We start from the raw sequence: 26,915 nt of genomic DNA, 5'->3' as shown, positions 1-26,915 counted from the left end.
GAGAGTGGGGGCGGTCTGTGCTCTATAAATGAAGCCTATGTGACTGAGATCCCCAGCCTAATTAAAGAGTTGTTGACAGCACTATAGGCCCGAACCCCCAATTAATTTATCAGGAAAACAATTTTTTGATTGGTGTGACATTTCTGCTGAATTAAGGATCCAGCAGTTGTGACAGTCGAATCCTACTCTTCCATCGAGTGTCCCAAAACTATTTGGCGAGCGTGCAGCTGTGTGTCGGTCTGGGCTGTCCCAGTGGCAAGATGTTATCTCTCTTGCTACGGTATATAGGAGGTCATGGGTTTTGATCCCAACCCTGACACCTGTATATTTGGAGTTTTGAATGTTCCTCCCCGTGGTCGCTTGGATTCTTCTCCGGGTCCTCCGGTTTTTCCCTCCACATTTAGTATCGACATGCGTTTAAGAGTATTTGGCTGCGATACATTTCCACATGATAAGCCACTTGGTTGAGCTGTCATTCGTGGCCAGGTTGCTTCTGAAAAATAACTCTTTAGGCCAATGGGTTTTACATGGTAACATAAAAGTTGTTTAATAGTTTAAATGTTTTTTAGTTTAAAATAGATACCTACGTTGCCATTCCATGCGTTGAAGTGTGCGTGTGAGAATTGATTACTATTTGTAAACAACTGTATGTGCAGTAAAATTTCAGTGTTGGACTAATTGTTGGAAGAGCCTTTCTGGTCAACAGGGATGTCCTGCATACTAAAAGTAATTAAATATGAATTAATAGCTAAATAACGATTGCAAATGTTACGGTCCGTATGCAGGCGATCCCCGCTTTTTACGACACGATGCGTATCCCCGTCGTCGTAAATGGGATTTTCATGAATGGGATCCTACTTTATGTAGGTAGCAGAAACATCGCTTGCCAGATGTGTTTTTTTTCCCTTTTTATCGGCCATATTTAATGGTGTTTAATAGTTAAAAGTCCACAACCACACTTGAGAATAACAAAAGCTACATGCCAAGTCTCATCAGAAAACCACACTGATGTGTTCAGAGTCATTGTCAGAAAATGTGTCATAAATCAAGTTTCTGCATCGTATATCGATCCATGGTAGCATTATATAAACGTCGTAAAATGTGGATCCTCATAAATCGGACCATTGTAAACTGGAGAACGCCTATACACATCATTAACACCAAACCCATTTAGGTGTTTACAATTCAACAATAAAAAGGGTGCAAAATTATTAAAGTTTCTGATTGGAGTGCACTTGTATTATAAATATGTTATTCTTTTTGTGTATTACATTTCAGCTTGGGCATTGCTTCAAATATAAATGAAATCGCATTCGGAACGTGGTACGCCATGCTTGAATGCGTTTTTCTACTATGAGACCTCCTTTACTAGTGGCAAAATATAGTAATAGGTTTTTACCCTTTCAACTTTTGGCGTCATCTGGTCCAACACCAATGGAGACTAGGCTCTAAGAAAAGCTGTCTCGGGTGTGGACCAATCAACTTCAAGGACAGTGCATATCATTATCATTATCAGAGTTGTTTCTTTTTGTTTGCATTTTGACTGCTTGTGTTGTGGTTATTGCAAACATGATGCCTTGTATAAAGGTGTCAGTTTTTGTACCAGTTGAAAGGGTAAAAGCCTATTACTATGCGTTTTACTAGTTTCTTCCCCGTGTCACTTCCCTGTTGCCATTCCACAAGATGAACGCCATCTCCTCGGACCGATTGCTACCTTTAACTTGTTGAATATTAATTGCTACACGAAAACGATCCGCAGGACACTTGCTCACCCTGCAACTGCGCTACAAGCTGCTCCGCAACACGTCACAGCATGCCACCATGTCAGAATATGACTTCACACCTGGTTATTTCAGCTGCTGAGGGCTCCATTGAGCGACGAGGACGACTATGGCCCAAGGTCATCGGCAGTGGCGCTAGTGAGGTGACATTGCAGGGTTGGGTAATAGCACCCCCTAACAAGAGCAAAAACAAACAAATTATGTACGTGAAAACCAATGCCAAAAATGTACTGCAAACAGTATAAATAATTCGTGCTTAAAGACGAATCAAAACTGTTGTCAGATGCGTGTCCGACGTGTTTTTCGTATTGGTATATACTATAGATGCTAGTGTATACAATGTTACTGGAATACTTGGAAATTTGTGATTCTAAGGTCATTTGTGATCCAGTCCCCTCTGGTCAGTTGTGCTTATTCGTTCCGTTGATGTTTCAGAACCCACTGAGTGAGCTGCGATGTCAAGTAATATACATCGATGATCATGAGGCCTTGCCGTACAGATTTGGCACCCACCCAGACATTTTCCCCATCATTTTTCCAGGGGTGTTCATTCCAGCTCCCTACCTAACCCATGCACCTGACCATGTAGGGTGGGAGAATGACGCGAGCGTTGCGCTGCGGGTGCAGATCCCTGCCTCGGCATGCGATTTCTGTAAGGCCCTTGGCTAACAGTAATTTCAATCCCTTCAAGGCATGAGCCACGGCACATGTGTGGCAAGACTGCTCTATCATGAGTTTTTACAGTTTGCTATTGGCAGCCGCAGTATTGGCACCGGGGCCCATCCTCGTACTATGGAAATGTTGGCACCAAATTGTGTTGTTTGGGTCTTTCGGTAAAGTCACGTAGATAGTTTTGTTATTTTCTTTCAACCTATCTGCGTGACTTTACCGAAAGACCCAAAGAATATGAATTCCTGCAGTCACGAAAGCTTTAAGTCACCAAATCGTAGTTTGGCATAAAATTATCCGATGGGCCTTTCGAGATGTCCTCTCTGGGCTATAAGGCTGCCTAGTCACTCTCGTGGCGTTGATCATGAATTCTATAAAATTAACCCGTAAAAACTAAGTTTTTCACTATAAATCCTTTATATGCGTGGCGGCTAGAGTCCTCTCGTCCTCTGGCTTGAGATGGCTGCCACCTATGGGTCAGATGATTGCCTGCCACCATTAAGCAATTGGTAATTAAATATCATTTTTTTTTTCTAAAAGTGTAAAATTTTGGAATTTTTTTTTCACGAAAATTAATTGTCACGCACAACGAGTCTGTGGAAAATGTCAGCTCGATTGGATCACGGGAAGTGGGTTAAAAAACGACCAAAAGATTTGCACGGTCGTAAGCGCGCAAGCAAGCAAGTGAACTTAATATAAAGGATTTAAAAATGGACCGATAGGTGGGCACACAATGGCCAAGTTACCGGGCCTAGCGCTGTTCGCCCACCGTCATGGTGTCATTGACCCCAGCAGCAGCCTTGGGGCCCAGCCCCAGTGTCCTAGCCAGTGATGTTGCCGCATACAATATTTCAAAGCGAGATTTATCAAAAGGTCAATTAGCATAATGCATGGGCATAATATGACTTTGAAGCCCCCCCCCCAAATCCTACGCATTTCCCATGAATATGCTAAATTCCTCTTGATATGCACATTCTTTTTGTTAAGGCACTCTTCTTCCACCTCCAACCCAGCGTATATATAAGCTCCTAGCTTGGCAGTGTCTCATTCTTCACCTGAAGACAGCTGCTTGCGTTGTAGCCGAAACGTCGTGAGAATTATTTTATTTCATTATGTTTTATTTTTATTATTTTATTACTTCCCTTCTACGTGACTTTACCGAAAGAACCAAGAAGGTCAATTAGTTTATTTGTGAAAGATCCTGTGGTGTTACAATACTTTCTAAAAGCTAATTTTCAATGTTCATTTTAAATGCTAAAGTCAAAATCATGTGCCCAGGAGTCGGTGTAACAACCCTGTAGGTTTTCCCCATTCGTTCGTCATTTCCATCCGTAAAGTACAAGGGGAAAATATCAGCTACAGGAGTTTACATTCTCAAATGCGTATGCCCATCTTTTGGTTGACCTATGTGTGTGCTCGAAGTTCTGAATTCCCATGACAGTGCCAGCTCTCTCTGTAACATGACTACTGATTTAGGACAAAGTGATCCTCTACCAACCACAGAGGAATGATGAGCACAGTCGACCTTCAGCTGGGATTTGATAGGGACAAAGTGCTGTAACCACGGTGCTAACCTCTTAGAAATTGTGGGTGCTCGTGTCTGCTCGGGTGATGTAATATGTATTTTGAGAATGCTAATAACACAGTTGTTGCTTGGTGCCTTGTTTTCGGGCTTGAGGCAATGGGATTTGAATATTCTCATTTGATGTCGACTTGTACAAAAGTGCCACTCAACAGATGCAAACTGTTTACGCCGGGTGTTCCTATGGGGGGCCCATCGCGTAGCATGCATTCATTATGTAAACCATAGCTGCACAGTGTTCATTGCTGGCTTGGGAGATCTATTTTAATGATAGAGTTTGTATCACTTGTAATAAATAAATATTAATGCCATGAATGCGTCTACTCGTTTGTTTTTGTCTAAACATACTCATGTATTTTCCCTATCTGAATCTTGAACCCATGTATGTTGTCACAAATGTGTGCAGTCCTTTTGTTGTTATCATTGTTCCACGGCTGGATGAAAGGCCTCTCCATGCCATATCGGTCATGGCAGGTGTTTGACCATACTTCACCAGTCAGTGCTGCTTGGTGAATCGGGGGTGCTCAGCATTGATTTCAATGTAATTTTTGGATTATAGGACAATGGACCAGCCACTGCGCCACCACTCCCGCTTGTCGACAACAGGGGGCGTCTTAAACCATTATGTAACAGGGCGTGTGGCACTATTTGGTAATACAGTATCAGCGATAATAGAACGGTCAAGTATTTATTGTTCATTCAATCCTCACCGAGTCTCAAGATTATTTTTAACGATGATGTCTGCAATTGGGATATTTGGCCCACTCCAATTCCGAGTATTTATCACGTGACAAAGGAACTCAGATTTCCATGACATCCCTTGCATGCGTAGGGATAACAATTAAAGCCACGCAAAGACTTCGAGACTCCATTTGCTGTACTGTCATCTCTTATGCCACGTCGCAAACCCAGTTTGGCAGTTTCTCAAATCTATAATCTGCCAACCGTTGATCCCAAAGTGCTGCATTACAGGCATGCGGCCACCACGCCTTGAAGTGTGCTGAGACACAACATTTTACATTTTCACTTCCTGTAGGTTTGTTTTACTTGAACAGCAAAGGAACACTCGTTGTGCAACGCAGAAGTCCAACTCCGTCGTGGCCTGTTGATGGGTATCCAGATTGTGTCCGCTGGCTTTCTGGATGTGACATAATGCGGATTGGGTCTGCTTGAATCGGAATGGGGTCTGATCAGATCCAACGCGATCGGGTTCGATCAGACACGAACCTCTCGCCCTGAGTAAATTACTGAAGTGGGATCATCGTCCCAGACTGCGAACACGTGACAGGACCCTCTTGAAAATTAGCCATATGACTTAGGCTTTTTGATGTAAACAAATATAATAATTTGAGTATCTAGGAATGTACATGTGTGTTTGGACAAAGTACAGTTTGTACAAAGTACAGTTTGTACAGTCTCTTGTAAGTCGGTCTGACTTAGGGCAATGCTACAGACAGAAGTAGTGATAATGGTGTGTGCGTGTGCTTTGTACGCCCCACGGCCGAGGTAGCCGCTTGATGTGTACATGTGTTATCCCGTATGTGATGCTATTTGCACGTAAAGGTAAAGGCGCAGCCCTGCAATGTTTTGTTAATGCCACTGCTGGCAGAGGGGCCTCCAATGGAGCGAGCTCTCGAGGCCCCCTCTAGACGGCTTTTAGCTGTTCTTCCACGCTGGGCAGACATGGAACTGGTGGAATGACTGTATGTATATATTTTGAACACACTGCATGCAGCCAACTGCGCTAATCGGAAGTGCAGGGGAAGGACAACAAATGAAACACAAAAGGCAGTTTTAAAGAAATGAGTTGTCAATCTAGATTTAGAAGTGCATAGCTCCAGTGGCTTCCTAATATTGGATGGAAGAACGTTCCAGACGGTTGCAGAAGCGAATCTGAAAGCACGTGATGCAGTGAGCGTCTTTGTTCGATGACTAGCCAATAAGCCGCTACTTTTGAGGATGACCGGAGTTCGCGCGATGATGGTTTATGTTCCTTGACGAGATCAGCAAGGTATTGTGGTTCATTTGTGGCAAGCACTTTGTGCGTAATGAGTGCGACCTGACACCACATTGTATGTATGTATATTGAACTTCTTTCACACCATACGTAGCCAATCGTGCTAATCGGAGGGGCGGGGAAGGACAACAAACTAAACGCAGAGAGCAGTTCTAAAGAAATTAGTTTTCACTTTACCCCAACTTGCACGTGCCCTGCCTATCCACTAACTGTGGTGAACCTGTTTTTTACACCAACTCTAAACTAAACTATGTTTTATATTACCAGGTATATAGCCCAGTGCACTATACAGCTTTTTTTCAAAAGCAAAATGGCCACAAATAATAGCCCAATGAATATATTTATGTATGTTGAACTTCTTTCGCACCGTACATTGCCAACCGTGCTAATCGGCGGTGCGGGTGGCTTATCATGTGGACATTTTTAGCAGCCAAATCCTCTACGCACGTTGATTCCAGTTGTGGAGGGAAAAGCCGGAGGACCTGGAGAAAAATCCACGCGACCACGGGGGGGGGGGGGGGGGGGAAGAGCGACATGGAAACTCCATACATACAGAAGTCGTCCGGGTCAGGATCAAACTCACGACCATTCATCTGTCCCAGGACGGCAAATAAATACAAAAAGACAAAATACCAAAACAAATACAAGCATATGGTAAATATAACAACGGAATTTGCCTACTATATAATTTAGAGCACACTGTGTACTATAACATGCGTGATAACATGCACTAGAGCACGTTGAATAGTGTATGACTTGTAATGCATGTAGTTAAAGTGTATCAAATGTACTTAGGGTAATACATTAGTGGTGGGGGATGGCCGGAATGGGGTAGGGGTGGTGTTGCATGGGGGGGGGGGCAATGACATTCTGTACTACACGGACTCTACACAATACACAACCTAATTACATGCATCACATAGGTGCTCTTCACATTGGTTTTAATTGTAATCGCAAATGGCTCGACTCTCAAGATCACCACCACCCGCCGGACCAGCACTCCTCTCCCCCGCTCTTATTCCAGCTCGCCAGGGTGTTTCACTGAGTGTGTGTAGTGTGTATATGGAGCGATACTGCGCTCACGGCCAATAACAGTGGCGAATATTTCAACTGGTCCTGGACCCCCCCAAGGTCAACACAGCCTTAAATGAGTACCTGATGCTGTGCGTAAACATCGCCACTGAGGAGGCAAATGTGCCGAGCGTGGTGTTGGCCACACACCCCCTCGTGTGCCATGCTGGCCTTCATAGGTGCTCACTTAACAGCACTTACCCCAATAGTCTGTGAAGTCTATATGGGGGGAATCTTTGTCTTTATAGTGCGTGTGCTCTTCTATACCATGTGTGTTAGATAAGTAACAATTCATCCCTCCCACAGTTCGATTCGTTGTCATGTTTCAGGGTCGCAAGTGCATTCAAGAATCAATCAATCTTTAGCTGGTTTAAATCGTCTGCATTTTCTGTCCCCTTTGTTCAGACTTATTGTGGCCCGTTATGTGATGCGACCGAGTTTCAGCCCCGTTGCCTCTTGTTGCAGCGCGTCGCAGTTGAAGACCCTCCACAGCTTCTCTGGTGAATCCAGCACCGTGGAGGCGACGGTTTGTGGATCAGCCAAACGTTTTAAAACTCCCTTCCCATGGCTGTCGAGGTGCCATACCTTCGCCTGCCACAAGGCAGCACAGTCAGTGTGGACTCCACCCGTTCCATCTGCATGGGATATTGTTGTACCCCTCTCATATTTGCGGTTGCCTCTTGTACGATCCAATTTCCTTCCACATGTAAAACAAACATTAATCTGATAAAAACATGTAGAGGACTGCAGACTTTGGGCAATGGTTGGGGCCGGCTCACCGCGTTCCTTAGTTCCTGAATTTGTGTGTTTTTTCGTGAGTTCTCTTTGAGAATGATCAGAAACTGCGTGCTACAAGATGGAGTTATTGCTATTAATACTCTGGGTGTATTAACTATAAATTTGCTTAGTCTGCTTCAGTATTAAAAAAATTATCCACAATGTACTCATGTGAGAAGACACATCGATAATGGCCCTGGATATGACTAACATTACTGCATACTTATGCCTGCGTAACAGCGTCTTTGAAGAAGCCCTTGCTTTATAACAACGGTGCGAACACCAGATAGACCAATGATTCCGTGTGATGATTTGAACCGGCGTATGCCCGTGGGTCCGGTGCTTTGGAGGCAGAAGGTTGGTGGATCGCATTGATTCGTAAAACTCCCAAACCCGCTGGGCTGCATGACGTCGTGGTCAAGAGATGGCAGTGCAACAGCTCGCCTTGTAAACCTGTTTTGGTGTCTGTGGGCCTTCTCTGGTTACCAGTTTCCCCCAAATGCAAAAAAAAACCCGTACGCGATAAGGATTTTGGTGAAATATTCTCATGCAGGACCCGTCTTGAAGAGTCTTAAGGCCCAATGAGGCTTTTTCTGGATAAGTAATTGAAATAATTATAACTTTTATTTATTGTACGATGAAAATTGTTGTAGAGTACTATGTTCTCAGCCGTGGTCGTCCCTTTTGGCATTACGCTTGCTAGAGATAAAGAGAGATTTTAGGGCCCAGGTATTGGTACCCGGTTCCCTTATCTCGGCTTGCTCATATTTTGTTTCCAGTCGTGATGAAGCGAGATAAAATACATCGCTCTTTGAATAGTGTAACATGTAGCCAGGCAGGAGCCTGCACTTCCTGATATGACGCAATCCAGTATTGCCACGACACCACAGCACGCATGATGCAGCATGTCCTCAGGCAGGGATCGGCATCCTGCGGCTCTCTAAGGGCCTGCTTCGTGACGTTATATATTAGGGAACACCGTCTCGTAGTCAAATGCATTGCGGCTCTTGCAATATTGAGTTTTTTTTACCGAGTTTGAATAAAATGGCTCTCCTTGTATATTGAGATACAATACATCTCGCCACTGTGGGGTGCCCCACGGTCGTGATATGTTAACTCCCTCGCCTGGTGTGCAGGAGGTCGTGGGTTCCATCTCCCCGTGGTCGTATGGATTTTTCTCAGGGCCACCCGGTTTTTCCATTCCACATTTAGAAACGTGCTTTTAGAGTATTTGGCCGCTGTGCATTTTCACGTGATAAGCCACTTCGTTGAGCTATCATTTGTGGCCAGGTTGCTTCTGAAAAAGAGCTATACAGCTCAGTGGGCCTTGCCTTGTAAAAAAAAAATAGTAAATAGTAATTTTGGTTGCTGATCCCTGTCCTAAGGTATCACAATACAGCTGGACTTCACGATTTATGAATTCATCGATCGCTTTATTGATTTTCGGTTCGTTTACTCAACGAATCGGGTTGCCAACCATTTTTACAATGGGCCGATTAATCGGCCATAAACACCAGTAGCCAATAACAATCATCAGTCGATTAATCGACTTGCGCGACTAACCGTACCAATGCCAGGTCAGAGCAAAGCTTGCACTTGTGTTGTTAGAAGTGTTGTGTGACTCAATTCACAATGAAGAGGTCATCATTAGGAAGCCACTTGAACTATGCACTTTAAAATCTAGATTGAAAACTCATTTATTTACAATTTGCTTTTTGTGTTTAGTTTGCTCTCCTTCCCCCGCACCTCCAATGAGCACGGATGGCGACGTATGGTGCCAAAGAAGTTCTACAATACATATGGTTGGCTACATACGGTTCAAAAGAAGTTCAACATGCACACGTGCATCATGACCATTGTTTTTGGCATCACTTGGCCCATTACTTCCTTCTTTCAGACCTCACAACTATTGCATAGTTGACACCTGATTCACAAAGTTAACGTGAACACGATCCTACCAGATGGCTTTGGGTCATGCCCTTGGTTGCTCACCTTTGGGTGCCTGCCTTGCTACCCTGGACCCCTACACCCTGCATGTGCCGAATCAATCGCAACCTCTTTCTCTTTGTCCTCCTGTTGTTCACAATGCTTTCCTTCCATCACATCCTCTTCTGAGCTGACAAGTTTGCTTACCCACTTCTGCCAGTCAATTCCTCGTACGTTATTCTCTGCCTGGATCTACATTCACGACCCCTGTAATTACCATACCTAACAGTCACGTTTCACGCTGACAGCACTGTAGTTAAAGTGCCGGAGGCTTAAAGAAGTTTGTGGGTTTAAATCTCTGCTCTAGGTTGTTCGCAGTCCATCATCCCTCCCCTGTGAGCTTTTGTGTGTGTGAAGTCAACAGTCATCATACTAAAGATAGACTGGCCCTCTTTTCCAACCTCTGGCCGAGGGCCACCAATCGGCAAGAGGTGAGCAGCCCCCCCCTCACCGCTGCTGCCCTCTATCAGCAGGTGAAAGTGTATCGTGCTCGCGTTCATTCGGGTCGCTCCATTTCGCGGCTATGCGTCTTCACTCCCGACGGGTTGACTCCAAGGTGGCTTGGGTGTGCGTAACGCGAACCCGTGGTTCGCGGTTAGCTCAGCCTGTGTGAAACCCCATCTCCCCACCCCCCCACCATCATGCGAGGGGGGGGGGCGGCGTTTCTCTGCGGTGCCAGGCAGACTTGTCAAGGAAATTATCCATGTGCCCCCCCCCCCCCCCCATATCACTATTTGTACACATGTTTATTTGTGGATACACGAGGTGGCCTCGGGCAGCAGCTCACGAGGGCTAATACTGTGTGAGGGCACCCTGAGCTGGCACTGATGAGAGATGTCACCGATGATTATTGTTCAGCCACTGATGGTTAAGCGGAGTTCTCGATTGGTCCGCAGCGCGTCTGGATGTCAGCGTCGTCGGTCTGCGATAACTCAGCCAGATCTAACTGCTGATTTCACAGGCTAAAAATAGGCACTTTTCAAAGGGCAAAGGGGACTAAGACATGTTGTGAGTACATGCAGGTACGCGTGTGCTGCTGGACCCGTCCAGTATTGCGAGACGTTTTCCACAATTCTGTGCCGTGTAACCCAAGCAATAATTTACTTGGTGTATGTTATTTCATATTCAGTTTTGGCCTGAATGCAATTTTTTTGCCGAATCGTTAAACTGTCATTACGATTCACAATTTATTTTCGGTTGGGATCGATCGCGGAAGTAAAAATTTGTGTCTGAATCCCTCCTCCACCCCAACACAGCCAAATATTAAAGCTGTCAGCACCGTTGTGTTTTGGAGAGCGGTCTCACAACATTTGACATTAGGATACGACGTTTCCGCCGATGGTTACAACCAGTATCATCGGGCAGTTTCCAGAATTGTGCAATGTTGTGAGATGGTTCTCCAACACACCGGTGGTGGTGCTAAAGCGACAATAAATTGGCCACGTTAGTGCACGTGACAACTTTATGAATCGGCTGTGTCGGGTGGCGGGGAGGGTATTTTACGATGCAACATTTTACTCGCACAGCGATCTGACCCAAAATGTGATTACGAATCATATTGGCCACGAAAGCCCAAGGTGTTGACTCGAGTGTAGACCTAGACTATCCTGTTAAGTAATTGTTTAAGCTGCAGATTATCAGTGCAATCGTTCAACTATAATCGCATGACGTGACAACAGTTGGGGAACAAGTCCTCACCTCTGTTCCCACGTGGTGCCACTGGACGTGAGATGCAATTGCCGTGATGCCCGGTGACGGTATCGCCATAATCGGTGATGCCACGCTGATACCTGGCGCACCGAACTTCCCATTTTATCAGGTTAGCCATGAATCAACTTTCCTGATTCCTGTGATGTCTTCTGGTTGACTGAACCACAGTTGGGCCTCCAGGCTGTTGTGATTGGCTCAAAATGACCTTTGGTCGGTTGTGAAATGCACTGACATCTGTCTATGTAATGTTTTTGGTAAACAAGCTGTCTAATTGCACTACCAAGTTTGAAAACAGCCATGCAACATTGCATGCTGCTGCAAATAAATACTAGATCTAATGCGCGGACCCTTTAGCACGTGCAAAGCCAAGTACTTTATTCACACTCAGACTTTCTGTCAATACTTTAAAATGTTTAATTGTCTGCAGAAATCCGTACATATCACCTTCCTGTTTTTATAAAGCCTAAGTCATATGTATTTATAGTAACACTCGTACCTCACAGCAAGAAGGACCTGGCGTTCGATTCGCACAATGTGACTGGTATTGGCCGAACATCCCAGTGTTCCAACTAAATCTTGGCAGGGATCCTCCTTAAAAGGTCCTGAGACATTGAGGCTTTTTCTGACTTATCAAGCGGAATAATAATAATGATGACTTTGGACTCGCTTTAACACGTAAGCTTTAGCCACCAATATTATTCATAATCAAGGTTTTCGTGTTAGATTACGTAAATATAAATGACACAATCTTGTTCTATTTAAGACCCGAAACAGGAAAACTTCCTCATAATTCTGGCAAACCACCTGATGAAGCTGGTTGTAATCACCAGCGAAACGTCGTACTCAATTGTAAGCATTGTGGGTTTACTCGGCATTAAACCGATGCGCTGAATTAACAGCTAATTGGCGTTTGTTACTCACGTGACAAATCTTACTAATTGGCTGTGTCGGGTGGTGGTGGTGTAGTTAACGGCACATTTATATTTACACGATCTGACCCAAAACCTTTTATTATGAACTATGGACTCCCCTTCAATTCTCCTCTAGACTCCCTTTCACCCTTCTGCCCGTGCAGTCCCATCCAGTAGCCATCGCGGCGTGCGGACAACCAGAGGTGGTCGTCGCCACTTCTCCTGCTTTTCCAAAAAGCCATCAAGTTACTCACTCGATCTCCCTGTTCAAGTCCAAGACTTTCATTTTCTCATCCTCCTCTGGGGAATTGCCCGGTGTATTTCTTGTCATTATTATCAGTATTCATTATCCTTATTTACCCGGGAAAGCGGCCACTGAATCGCAAAATACTTCTTATGGAGGGTCCTGCCAAGTTTTCCTTTTTACAGTAGGGGGAGGCGATGTTGCTGTGCGTAATCCCGATTGAGTCATTGTTAAAGGCATTGTCATGTTTTAGCATTTGGGATATTTGGATTGTACCAGCTACATTGTTTTTTTTAAGTTGTTGGAGGTAACCGGAGAATTTGGAGGAAACCAATGCAGAAAAGGGGGAGAACATACAAACTTTGAAGTTACGTCGCATTTCTCCCTTCTCCCCTCATCTCATACCTCCCTAAATGTCCCCATGGTTCGTTGTTGGATTTTTTTAACACCGCAATGTCGCCTCTCCCTACCCTCGTACATTTGTCGTGAGACGCTGCTACGTTTCACGATGCCGGCAATCGGGCTCCTAGTTGTGTGGGTGGGGTGGGGAGGGGGAATGCTTGAGAGGGGGGGGAGGCCTTGTCGAGGGGTAGAGAGAGAGGGGGCTAGTTGTACCTGCCTGCATACCTTTGACGCGACCGCATTTGCATTTAGCCCTCGAGCGGGGGAGGTCTGTTGCAGGTGAAGACGAATCCATCGCGCTGCGTCGTCACGGAAGTTAAACGCGGCCCAAGCTTTAGTTTGGGCGCGTTACCTCGTTTGTTAACGCTTTCCAAAAAAACCAAACCATAGATGTCGCGTTGGTGTGCACAGTTTGAACGCGTTTTAGTTTTTCGCCCCGATGTTTTTTTTAGTGGGGCCCCGTTCTTGTGCGAGTCGCAGCCCCTTCCCCCCCCCCCCGGCAGCCTGACAGTGAACGCGTCCAGGAAGTTTCTCTGCGTGTTGATCACTCGCGCCGACATTGAAGGGAAACCAGGAAGTGCACCGATGTGCGCTATAGCATTCAGGGTTACCGAAGGCGTCTTGCTGCAAACTTGCCCGGTGCCACACGGCTTGAGGTCTTTCTGCGCTCGTACGAGGAGTCGTGTAATGTGACAGTGTAATGTAGGCCAGTTATATATATAACTTACTTGCCAGCCATTCAGGCTGTCGTTGGTGTTGCGATCCTTTGCTGTATTATTAATGCGGCTGTCGCGTCGCTGAGTTTAATGGTGCCGTGTGTACGCTTGGCCCGGGCAATTGGGGGTGCTCGTCGTCCTGTAGCCGTGGGCCATGGCCGTCGCTGAGCACGTGTGGTCATGCAGACCTCACTGGACCGCTGGCGGAGCCAGCTGAATAGGAGGCACCTCTCTGTTTACAAGACCATCCTCACTGTGGTCAGGGTGAGCCGGCTCAGCAAGAGACTTCACTCGAAGGTAAGGGGGGCTGCCCTTCGTAGCCAAGGCATTTCACCGTTTCGAAGCATGCTGCTGTGTATTTGCAGCGTTAATATAAAGTGCTTTATGCGGTGTTATTGCCATCGGTTACCAAAAAAAAAGTCCCGCCTTCAATTTCGGGATGGAGTCGTTGACTCATCATCGCTCCAGACTTCTACTGTTGATAAAATAAGTGCCGCGTTGTGGGAAGTTAATGCCAGCTGTTCTTTGGATTGACTGGCTTATGCCGTTAAAAAAAAATATTTCCCGAAACTGTCTAAGGGACTAAAGTGGAGATTAGCAATGGCGAACACACCGAGTCGCGAAAAAACACATTAACTTGAGCTGTGTTCTGTTCCTCCTCGTTCATGTTTCACAAACTGGCCCGGTGACTGTGTGTGGGTGGTTTGCTGTGCACTTTGCCAAGTTGTTGTTGGTAACCGGAGTTGTGCAGTCTCGCTTATCAGCATCTTGCAGTAAGGAAAATAAAATAGTTTTATATCGCGACAAATTTAAACAAATAAATTCAGCTGACTAAATCGCCATGGGGATTCCCACTCGTAGACCCTGTCGACGGGAACTCAGGAGATGGTGAGATGTTTCCGATAACGAGGTGGATTCGGTTGGGTGGTCTGCAGTGGTTCGAGCACGAAACTCTCAAGGTTGTGAGTTCAAATCGCGGTCAAGTAGTTGGCTTCGCTCTACACATTCCTAGATAAAAAAAATTGCGTCAATAAAACCAGTTCGAAGTTGCTGGAAGCCAAATAGTGTTTACCCCCCACCCCCTGCCGTCCATGAACAGACTGGGCCCCAGCATGGGAGCGTGGAATTTCCTCCACTGGCTCAGGGCCACCGTTTTTGATAGGTACCACCTCTCAGTCAATTGAGTAGGACGGCTCTTTGGTTGAACCGCGATTTTGATGTTCGCTGAGATCACCGGAAACTTCAATTTCATTTATTTCATTTCAGTTTCATTTACTTGGAATAACCCTGTGAGCCATTCGGCTCTTGATTCGGGTGCAACCGCAACAAACAATACAATTACAAGATACATTTAAAATGTACTTTACGCAAATTGAAACATGCCCTTACTCAGCACCCTGTGACCTGACCTTTCAGTAGGACTCTCGCATATCTGAAGTCACACACGCGCCCTTGCCAATCCACTGCACGCCTAGCGCGCGGTGGTTTTTGGCACGGCGTAACTTTTATTTCTTTCATAGCGGTCACAAATGTGACATTTCTCCTGTCCAGTAATGCGTTCAAGTCGTGTGAATTCACTTACGGCTGAAGTACAACAAAGCATTGGTCCACATTTAAAGCACATTGTGATTTTATGTTTGTCCGCTGACCTGTTTGCACAGTGGTGTAACTTTCATTCTCGATAGACGTTCACATATTCGACCTTCTCACATTTTCTACGATACCCCAGTCCCCCCCCCCCCACAGCGAGTCAGATATATGCGACGCAGTACAAATGGGCTTGCGGAAGCTCATAATGCGCATATGCTGCTCACATTCTCGTGCCTCCGATCCGCACGGTTGGCTACGTACGGTGCGAAATAAGTTCAACATACACACATGAGCTGCAGTACATTCTGCTCACGGCACTGACTGATCAATGTGTAAGCCAGCGCACCTTTTTGGCAGCCTTGCCTCTTGGGCCCTATGTCAATTTAAATGTAAAACAAAGTAACCCGTGATAAGTTATCGCTGTGGGCCTCGTGACTGTAAATCACGGTGTAAGATCGCGGTCCTCTGAGCGGCAGTAAAACCTCACTCTCAAAGGAAGAGACGGTCGATGGTGATGTGACAGGGCCGTGTGCTTTGGGGTTGTCTCGCACTGGTTTGAAGAATAGTAATCAGGAAACAATCTACTTCTTGAGTGTCATCTTGGAGTATTGACGTTGCCCGTAGTGATGTCATTGCAATGATGCATTCAAAGTCATGGCAACTCTCCTGGGAGTCACTTTAAAGGGGTTTTTTTTTCCTCCGTTACGAAGCTTCAAACTCTTGGACAGCTGGGAAACACAGCCTAGGCAGGCCCTGTGTGTACAAAGTAACGTGTTTTTTGGGGTTTAAGAGTTGTCAGGGTCCTCTACACCAGTGCTTTTCAATGGGGGGGGGGGTACGTTTACCGCTGGGGGTACGTGAGGCGATATATAAATGTGTTAAATTATATAATACACGAGCGTCATTGGTGAATAATCGCGCACGAATCTGCCAATATAAAATAACTCCGATAAAATGTAAACTCATGGTAACCTCGAACTATATTGAAGACATTTCTTAGCTCGGTCATACACAATGCGGTCTCCCAGAGGATGCGGGGAGCATGAAGTTTTAATTCACTTGCAGTTACTATCCAGTTAGGATAACTCACAAAAATAAGTTGTTTTAATTCGCTTGCAGTTACTAGCCAATTAGGATAACTCACAAAATGGACATTTGGTTAAACTATTGATATTCATTATTCATACGTTTATTTCTCAGACCCTGTACAAGAATACGGGGTAAACCGTATGGGTTGACAGGTATGGAGGGTTGGAGTTGACCCTGATTGCAATTTGCACCTGCAATCTTCTCATTGTGAGCCACGATAGCCTAACGAGCGTTGGCTGGCTTCGATGACAATTCTTATCAGCTTTTCTTCGCCGACGTAACTCGTATCGTGCATCGTGGGATGTTGACGTCTCGTCCACAAACGGAGCAAGTTTTACCCACGCATTTTCAACTGAAATCCAAGGGGAAATCCCCTTATCCGCTAATTTTCATAATTGTTCTACTCTACTTAGAAAAATATAAATCACCTTTCGCAGTAAGTAGTGGCAACAAAGAGGCACTGTTGAGGAGATGGAGTGCGGGTAGTCGCCATCACGCAGGGTTTGTTAATTCATAAATCACTCCACAGCGAGATGTTATGTCAGTGCAAGATTACACACAAATCTACAGACTTTCGACAGGCAGATTGCAATTCCCAAGTATCGGCCAGGAAGCTAGTTGATGCCTTGTGCAAGGGAATACGTTTTTTGTTTTCGGTAGGATGTTGCTACTTGCGGAGTTGCACGATGTTTTTTGCGCATTGTTATTTTTAATCATCAAAGTTAAACACAAACGTCATCTGATGAAATCTCTGGAAGGTGGACGCACTGTACTTCCTCTATGATATATTCAAGTTGATTCAATAATGTTTTCCTGCTCAAATGAGCATCACTCATCTCCATTGATGGCCGTGAGCCAAAGGTATATTCCACGTTTGTATGCCAAGGAAGGGCTGGACAGTGCTTAGGAAAAGCACTGCTGATTTGCACAAGGCCACGTGGAGAATATGAGTGATGCTCGTTCTATTCAGCCCAGAAGAATAACAGCCCGAGTTTAACTTTGACCAGGATTTGAACTCGTAATCTTCCACTTGAGAGTCGGCTGGCAATCTCATCTCACGGTGCGACTAACCCGGTGCATACCCCACTGACACATATTTAACATTGCACGCGACGCGTGTTCCTGCGGTACAGCGTCGCGTATCTGACCCCGTCACGTATTTGCCTCGATGCACAAATGCTGCCCACGCTAGGGCAGCATGTATTTGTATTTGGTGTAACTCTCCTTTTGAACAGATGTTCACAAATCTGACCTTTTCACACATAGCCACGGAGTGTTAATCTCGCCGTTTATTCGCTCAACTTCGAAAGTATGTTTCTACATTGAAAGCAGTTTGCAATTTAGTTTTGTCCAGTAACCGACAGTATTTGTGCACGGACTAACTCATTTTCTATAGATGTTCACAGATCTGATCTTTTCACATGTCCACCTGTACCTCACTCCCCCCAGAGAGTTGGATATGCGGCGTTGGACTGTGCTGCGTTTGCGTAAATTTAAATTACGCTTTTATTTTTTTCGATAGCATTCAATGCATATAATTGCTTGTGACTTTAAAATCCCTGTTGTTTTATCTGCTGGCGTTGGCGCCCATGTGGGAGGAGATATGCCCGTGGCAGTAGCCGTCTGCTAAAAATGAAAACAAGAAACCACGGCGCTTTGTCTGTCATGTATATATCTGTGTATGTTGAACTTCTTATGCACCGTACGTAGCCAAATGTGCTCATCAGAGGTGTGGGGGAAGGACAACAAACTAAACACAATAAAGAAATTAGTTTTCAATCTTGATGATTTAAAAGTGCGTAGCTCCAGTAGTCTTCCTAATATTGAGAGGAAGAGCATTCCAGACGGCCGCAGAAGCGCATTTGAAAGCGCCGTGTGATGCGGTGACCGTCTTTGTTCGACGAGTAGCGAAAAGCCGCTGCCGCGAGGATGAACAGAGTTAGAGGCGCGCGCCCCCTTCGATTTTACAACGGCCACCGCGTTGCCTTTCCGCACGCACAAAACTATCACGCTGTGTGGTCAACACAAGACGACGTCTCTATCTGTATGTTAAGGCTCCCATAGACCCGCTGCTCCATTAATGGTGGCCGCTCTTTTAGCCGCTGTGCCCCTCCTCCCTGTGGAACTCCCTCCCCAGGCAACTCCCCGTGGTGCCCGCTCTCCCACTGGTTTCAAGTCACTTGTAAATCATTTTTATTTTCACCCCCGTCCCCCGCCCGCCCCACCGTCTCTTCGCATATCCTCCTTCATTGCTTCCTTTCTCTCCTTCCCTTTGCTTGTTCCGTCCCCTTCTTACCTCACCGTTTTGTATTTTTATTTCTGCGCATTATTAGCGCTGTATAAATGTGGATTGTTGTTGAACCAGATTTGTTTTTGGGTTCGGCCACGGTAATTGTCACTGACGAGGATGTAGGCATTGATCGACTACGTGACCTAACCCACGGACAAATACGGATCGTTGTACTGGCTACGGTAAGCTATGTTTGAAGTCAAGCTGTTGTTTATGTGCGCATTTTCCATTTGCAATTTCTTGTGACTTGATCCTTGAATTCACATTTTTTTCCTGCTGATGAAAAGCAATGTATTGTTAGTATTATTATCACGACTGCACCTCCACTCGCCCTCCATTGCAGTTACCCTCATACATAACCTTCTGCAGCCAACAATCAGCTGGCCGTGCTATAGTGAACACACCACCAGGCTGGTCACAGTTTAAAACAAATAAAAAAACAAACCAGCCAATTACATTGTAATTGTGGGCATGGCTTGGCAACGCGCGCGTGAGCCTCCAATCCCAGCCCTCGGCGCGTAATCAAATGTCTATAAACAAGTAAACAAGTTTCGATTTAAAGCTTTCGTGACTGCAGGGATTCATATTCTTGGTTCTTTCGGTATTATTATTTCCCTTCTACGTGACTTTACCGAAAGAACCAAGAATAAGTAAGTAAGTGTTTGTAAACAAGTAAATAAGGATTTGTGCACGAATGTAATTTGCCCTGCTGCCAATATCGGGCAGTGTCCACTCTTGCTTGCCAGTGGGGTTTCCGTGGACCAAATGGCATCGCAAAATTGCGTCGTCGATAAAAATTTGTCCCACAAGCCGTTAATTTATTCAACTCTCGCATGAATGTTGTCAATGTTGGTGTCATTTTATATTCGGGAGCTGTCTTTTTCTCTCGCCATATCTCACTTCTGTGTAAAACTGCTCTTTCATCTGTGTAGGATATCCCGATTCGTAACTTTGTTACGAATTTGTTGTTGTAACGTTTTGACCCGCCCCTACTGAACATCTGTGAAAATGAGCTTTATGGCTCATCGGATTCTTCCAGTTTAAATAAATATTCTGATAATTTAAGTTGCGGCTGAAACACTCATTCGTGGCTTTGTAACCTCCACCCTGGATGACTGCAGTTCTCATTCAGATGGTCTCCCAAACGTGAACATCTCAATACCCATTCTCTATTACCTTGATTGGCTCCCCAGCGGTTTTTCGAATCAGGTTTAAGATTGCACTGATGGTGTACACACATTTTGAGTGGACTTGCCCCACCCTATCTATCTCCCCTCATTGCAGCCTACATCCCCCCACCCAGGGTACTTTGTTTGTTCATCCAGTATTCATTCATTCATCACGCTTAGTCATAGAAGGACCGTTAGGCCAAACGTTGTGTAACCTCTTGTGACAGCATTCGCATGAACTGCTCTTGCTGCTGTACACCGGCGTTTCCAGCCATTTGTTTGATCCACGCGGGGGGGGCGGGGGAGGCTCCATTTCTTTGAGGGTCGCAGTCCACCGCTTTGAACATCGACCGCCAACTCAAGTGAGGTGTGTTGTTCAGTCAGTATGGGGTTGCTCATTCAGCCGAAAATAAAATGCAAGTGGGTGGGTGGGCGCGCCTTCCCATCTGCAGCTCCCACGACAGTGTGTCACGCACTTCTGTGCCATGTTCGGCAACTTAAGTTCCTTCCACTGTCGAAGTCCCATTGAAAGCCCGTATTGTTTACGTCGGCCGTTCGTTGAGTTGACCTTGGTTTGGGTGTTGCTACGTGTCTTGCGACGTACAATATAATGTTTTAAATTGTTTTTTTCTTGCACAGCATTGTGAGATATATGTTTGTTGAATTTCTTTCGCACTGTACGTAGCCAACCGCGCTAATCGAAGATGCAGTTTTGCATGAATGACACTGTAAAAATGTTTTGTTATTATATTAACGTGCATGATTTATAAATAATAGATTCTTACACGAGTAATTCGAAGCATAGCTCGTGAGTGTTGTGACTATTTTCTTTTGAGTTCCCAAATGTCATCCTGATTATTCTGTAGGCATGTCACCAGACGAGGAATCCATTCACAACTCTCCCAGAGGAGTAAATCGTGCGCTGTCTTAGAGAGTCCACAAATTGCCTTTGGAATCTCAAGTGACATGCTGCATACGAGGGGCAGCACTGTTCATTGTATGACAGTAATAACGATTTTTTCTTTTTACTTTCGGAGCTGGCATTCTGCCCAATTTAACGTGATGGTTTTTTTTGTGTGTGTGATCATCGGTGACTGGGCTAACACCGTTAGCTCACTGTTTGTAAACCGAGTGCAACCATGGGCAGTTGTCACGATTTGAATCACAGGATCTTGGTAATGCCAGCTCCAGTGGTCGGACGTCTTCGTGACTCGGCCACTTCCCAAGATGAAGACGATGAATTGATTGATCATTGCTCGTCTGGATTGCTATCTATTCAGATGCCTGTGCCGACAGTTGCGGATAGCGTCTGCCACGTGGCATTTCACGAGGATTTTGTGGAAGTGGCAGGTAAAAGCAGTTGCGCTCGTAATGGTGATGGAAACAATCGACACTAACGCCATCGTTGCACTTCCTCACTGCTCCCTCCTTGCTACGGATTCTGTTGTGCAGTCAACATGTGGCCACCAAGGCCTGCGCGTGTACCCAAAGCCTGCACTTTACTACTTAAACTATGAACTATTTTTTTTAACCTGGTAAGGCCCACCGAGCTATGTCGTTTTTTTCAGAAGCTTCTTGGCTCTCGAAAATGACAGCTCAACGAAGTGGCTTGACGCGTGGAAATCTGTAGCAGCCGAATACTGTAAACGCACGTTGATTCTAAATGTGGAGGGGAAAACCGGAGGGCCTGGAGGAAAATCAACGCTACCACGGGGAGAACGGGCACACTTCAAATATACAACAGGCGTCAGGTTTGGTTTTGAACCCACGACCTCCTGTATACAAGGCGAGGTAGTTAGCATCTTGCGGCGGTGGCATCCCCAAATCCCACCGTCTGACCTTTGGCCTTTCCCTTTGTCTCTGACCTCTGAGTCCCATTGCGTTGCCCATGCCTGCAAACTCTAACTTCTACTCCTCCATCCTGGCACAGCCAAAGGTATTATTTTTTAACATCAACAATAGTTTTTTGTATGTTGAATGACTCGTTAACAAATTTTTGTTTACCAAGGTCAAGTGTGTCATTATAGCAATATAGTGACATCACTGTGAAGTGACATCACTGTGAACTCGCATACTTTGTAATATCCAATCTGTGATTTAAAAGTTTGTTATATTTCTCACGAACGGATAATTAAACTGTCGGAGAGCCTGGTTGGACACAGCCCTAGGTGTGTATAATATCTGTGATAATTCGGTTCAAAATGTAGCTTTTAACTTTAAATAGGTTGACCTGACATACGCTTACATTCGACTTTGTTTAAAGATCGCTTCCCAAACATGGGCAGCATAGGGTGGGGCAGAATGGAGAGTTCAGGGGTGGATGGAATCAAATAACTTGATTCTTGGGTCGCCCATCCGAAGTCTACTGGACATCTGTGAAAAAAGAGCTTTATAGCTCATCAGATTCCGCCATTATAAATCAAGATGCTGATTCTGAAGTCGCCCTTGCAAAGAGGCAATGCATTGCTTGTCTCAGTGGGCCTGTGCTTCGTCATCTCTCTCCTGGTTAAACAATGGAGTCTGCTATGGGAACACGAATGATTGGAACTCTGCTTGTTTCTCACTTTGGTCAGGCTCCAGCCCAAGTCCAGTCCGAATACTAAACTAAACTATATTTTAAACTATTTTACCAAGTAAGGCCCACTGAGCTTTTTAGCTCTTTCTCATAAGCGACCTGGCCACAAATAGTAGCACAATTAAGTGGCTTATCATCCGAGCTTAGACATATGTAGTGGGTTTGACTTAGGTGCACACACGCAGCTTGGAGGCAACACTATTTATTAGCGGTAAGCAATATAACACTGTACATGAGGTGGTGACCACCTTCCTCAACTCACTAACACTCTGGAACGCGACACAGACTGGACCAGGCAGGCAACGGCCTGCCTGGCCCAGGACGACGACTCGGGACTTGACGACCGATGATGTCTTCTCTTTGGAGTCCAGTACAACAGCCTCGCTCTGCGTTCACACCACGCTTATATCTGCTTTGGCGTGGCTGGCTCCGCCCCGGCGTGGCTGGCTCTCTTCAGGCCACGCCTCCCTTCCCAGGACACGCCTCACTTCCCCCACCTCTGGGAAGGTCCGGATCCCTCCACCACGTGACCCCCCAGGCACCCCCTTGGGGCCCCCAGCCTTCGTACGGGCCGACACAGTAGTGACCGTTCTATGTCACTACACATATATAGCAGCCAAATACTCGAAACGCAAGTGGAGGAGCATGCCAGAGGACCGGGAGAAAAATCCAGGTGACCATGGGGAGAGAGAGATACGCAAACTCCATTTTCACGGTCGGGATCGAACCCACGACCTCTATACCAGGCGAGGTAGTTAACATCTCGCCACTGTGGATTCGTCGGAACTCGGCTTAATTATCACTTGAGTTGGGCTCCGGCCGAGCTCCGGTCCGAATATGACGAGACGTGGAAACGCGGGGTTCGGAGTTCACCGTCTGGTCTCGTTTGCTCAGGCTGCCAGCTGGGGCTGCAAGCAGATCTTGCTGGAAGAGCTGAAGAGGAAGCTGTCTCACAAGGCGGAAGTGCGCACCGCGTGTGACTCCCAGTGCATTGCATGCTGCTTTTCTTTGTGCAGTGCTAAATTGGGATTGTGTAGACCAGGGGTTGGCAACGTATCAAAGAAGAAGGGCCATTCTTTTTGTTTTCCGTCTTTCCGTCTTTCCGTCTTTCTGTCTTTCTGTCTTTTTGTCTTTTTGTCTTTGACCAAAATCGTTAGAGAGCCGAATCACACGTGGAGCTGCTTGTACATGAACACAAACATGGCCAGGTATACAGCAGCCACCTCATGCGGCTTCGGAGCCGCAGGTTGCCAGCCCCGGGTGTAGCCAAGCCTGCTGGGGGTGGCTGCTTTGCCCCCCCCCCCCCCGTGTGTGTGTGTGCTGCTGGGTATTAGTGTTGACGTGTGCCTGGCAGCATGTTGAAATGCTTTTTTTTACTAACCTCGTGCCATTACTGTGCAAGCAATACATTTGTAATACAGAGGTATGTCCACATCAGGGAGTGTCAAAAGTTTTGGATGAAGTCAAAGTTCTTTGGCAATCTTTATGCAAACTACATTCTCAGTGGAAGGATAAACTTTTAAAAAACACAAATGGGTCCTGTTTATTACATTCTCAAAACAATAGTGATTCACTGCAATGTGGCACTATGAGCCTGCTTGTGTAAATTAGAAGTCGGACATTCTGCCTTTAAATTCTTGCTGCAGGGTGAAGTGCCACCATCACATGTTTTAACCCCCCCCCCCTCTTTGTGCTGAGCTCCAGAGACGAACATTGTTGAGCTGCGTGTCCAGCACGGAGAAGCCCTCTTTCCAAGTAGAGAGGGGCCTCCAAGTTGGGGGGGGTGACCTCACCACTGTGCTGACTTTGCTGAAAAGTCACTCGCTGAAAATGTCAATTCTCTTTATTTTTCATGACTTGTAGCCAATGATACACAGCTTTCGTACCCCACCTACAATTTGGCACTATTGTTTTTGGTTGTGTTGCATCTTGGTTTACTAAACTTTCACAATGCAAGGTGATGTTTGATAAAAGCGAATATAAGCTGAGCTCCTTTCTGTTTCTCTGCACGTAATTATAAACGTTTAATCCTGCAGCCTGTTGGCTTTTCAGACCAAGCTTATCAAGCAGCAACTGTTAAAGAAAGCAGATTGGACCGGTTTCGACCTTATGGAGCTCATCAGTAGTCGACCAAATGCCGCTGAATTCCGAGATAATATTGGCAAGAGCACTGCAAAGAAACAATGCGTATGTGCCAAGCGTTTTTGTGGTTATCTCACCTTGGGGAACGAGTGTGTGACACACTGCAGACGGACGCTAGAGTGCAGCGTGCAAGGTAGTTTAGGGTTGACTAAATTGTTACCCGGATGATCCTGTTCAGCCAGTCGTCTGGCTATATTACAAGGTAGATCTGTGTTGCGTGTGCACAGCGACAAGAAAAACAAAAGACAAAAACATTAAATATGGCAGAGAACAAGAAACAGGCTCCCTGAGGAATAATGCACACCTAACAAACGAGGTATTTGACCATTGTAAACGAAACACACAAGTACAACAAAATGCAGTGCAATTATATAATGAAAGCATCACAACAAGTGAGGGGATATGAAGAGGGGGGGGGGGAGTGAAGAGCTGGAACCAAGCTCGAGATGAGCGGCAAGGGTATTCCAGAAACGTGGAGCAGTAACGCGGGAACTTTTTACCAAGCAAAGTTTTAGCAAATTGAATGTTTAGTCGGACTAACGATGCACTTCTGAGGCTACAGGAGGGAGTTAGAAGGAACGAAATGGTCTTTTAGGTAATTGGCAAATTAGCTTAAGAGGACCCTTTAGGACGAAGACAGCCCAGTGATGGTCTTTCCAGATATCCAAGGGGGACAGAATTGAGTTAATGTGCAGGTTGTGATGAAGACTTCTACAAGAGGCGTCAAGGGCAAAACGGAGAGTGGAGTTGTAGAATGGAATGAAACGTTTTAAGGTGGATTCAGGAGCGGTAGAGGGTGTCGCAACAATCAAATGTGGGCAAGGAATGTTGGCTTTAACTGTGTTCATAAAGAGTCGAGGTGGAATACAGCGTCTGTTTCTGTACAGGAATCCAATTTGTTTTTTTAGTATCTTATTGGCCATGTCATCAACGTGCATCTTGAAACACGGTTTTGAGTCAAAGATAACGCCTAGATGTTTAAAGTTCTCGATCTGCTCAATAAGGTGCCAGTCTAAAGCCACAATATACGTTGGTGGTGAGACAGGTTTTTTGGAGAACAGCCGCAGGATAACATCACTTTGGTATTTTTAGCGTCAAGGACCAGTTTTAGGGGATTGGGTTGAAGTTGAATATTGTCCGAGTCCTGGAATTTCCAGAGGGCCATCAGGGCTGCCTGCGTCATCAGCAAAAGAGGTTAGTGTCCGAGTGCAGATTGGAGATGCCGAGGTTGTTGACGTACAGAGAAAACAGAAGAGGGCCAGGCACAGAGTCCTGAGGAACTCCCTTCGGAATGGGTTCCTGTCAGAGGATGTTTTATTGACGAGAGACAATTTGAAATCTGTCAAATAAGTTAGTCAATACACTGCAGTCTACGATACAGTATATACACACACACATACACTAAAGTCTACAAATTCGTCTACAATACAAGTATGCGCAACATTAAATATGAAACTGAAATAAACAATCACAAAATATACATGTAAGAAACTTTATTAAGGGTGATGACTCATCTCTCTAAAATTTCTTACCCATGGCCCCATCCCCTCACATCATGGTGGGTAAGGGAAGCTTTACGTTGATTAGATTGGCAGTGTCCCTTTCTTTTGGATACATTTGTTTGAAGGTTGCACGAAGGGTCCCTTTATGAATCGCAGTCATTTACAATATTCATCATGTAATAGGTTCAGATGGGGCGATTGGACTGACCTTGAATTAGATCCCCCAACGTGATTTGATTTGGTATAGATCACATCTTAATCAGCTGATTGAACCATGTCCAGTGTATTTGTTTATCACATTTCACGCATTGTGTCTCACCATTACATATTGGCCACTTTAATCATTTAAATTGGATACTTTTAAGCCTTGGTGTACGGAAAGTGTAATGCAGCGTATGTGAACAGCAGCTTCTTAGAAGCCCTACTTCTGACAGCCACTGTGCTAGATAGCACGCAGGACACATTGTGCTTGAAAACCAATGTCGCAGGTTTGAAGCATGTGTGTATACGGGGCGCAGGGTGGCACAGTGCGAACACTCGTTCCTCGCAGGAAAGGGCCTCGGTTCGATTTTCGACTTGGGCACCTATCAGTGTGGAGTTTGTGTTCTTTCTCTCCCCGTGTTCTGCACTGGTTTCTTTGAAATTCTCTGGTTTCCTCCCATAGATACAAAACAAATCATCGCACAATGTAA

At 45.5% G+C, this 26,915-nt stretch overlaps 1 protein-coding gene across 5 annotated transcripts in view; it reads left to right on the top strand.

The window, feature by feature from the left end:
• The window catches only part of USP47 (ubiquitin specific peptidase 47), a 76,641-nt gene that overhangs the window by 5,136 nt on the left and 44,590 nt on the right, over window positions 1-26,915 (top strand). The window contains exon 1 of one of the 5 annotated variants that reach the window (XM_078863541.1): window positions 13,939-14,163. The exons of the other annotated variants lie outside the window; for them this stretch is intronic. Coding sequence (XP_078719667.1) covers window positions 14,047-14,163 — 117 coding nt within the window. The 5' untranslated portion in view covers window positions 13,939-14,046. Of the gene's footprint in view, window positions 1-13,938; window positions 14,164-26,915 lie in introns of those variants that run through there. 5 annotated transcript variants of the gene reach the window in all.

This window comes from Lampetra fluviatilis, chromosome 16 (assembly GCF_964198595.1).
Source record: "Lampetra fluviatilis chromosome 16, kcLamFluv1.1, whole genome shotgun sequence".
NCBI classification, from domain to species: domain Eukaryota; kingdom Metazoa; phylum Chordata; class Hyperoartia; order Petromyzontiformes; family Petromyzontidae; genus Lampetra; species Lampetra fluviatilis.
The sequence above is the reverse complement of the archived record's forward strand: the minus strand, read 5'-3'. Positions and strand labels throughout refer to the sequence as shown.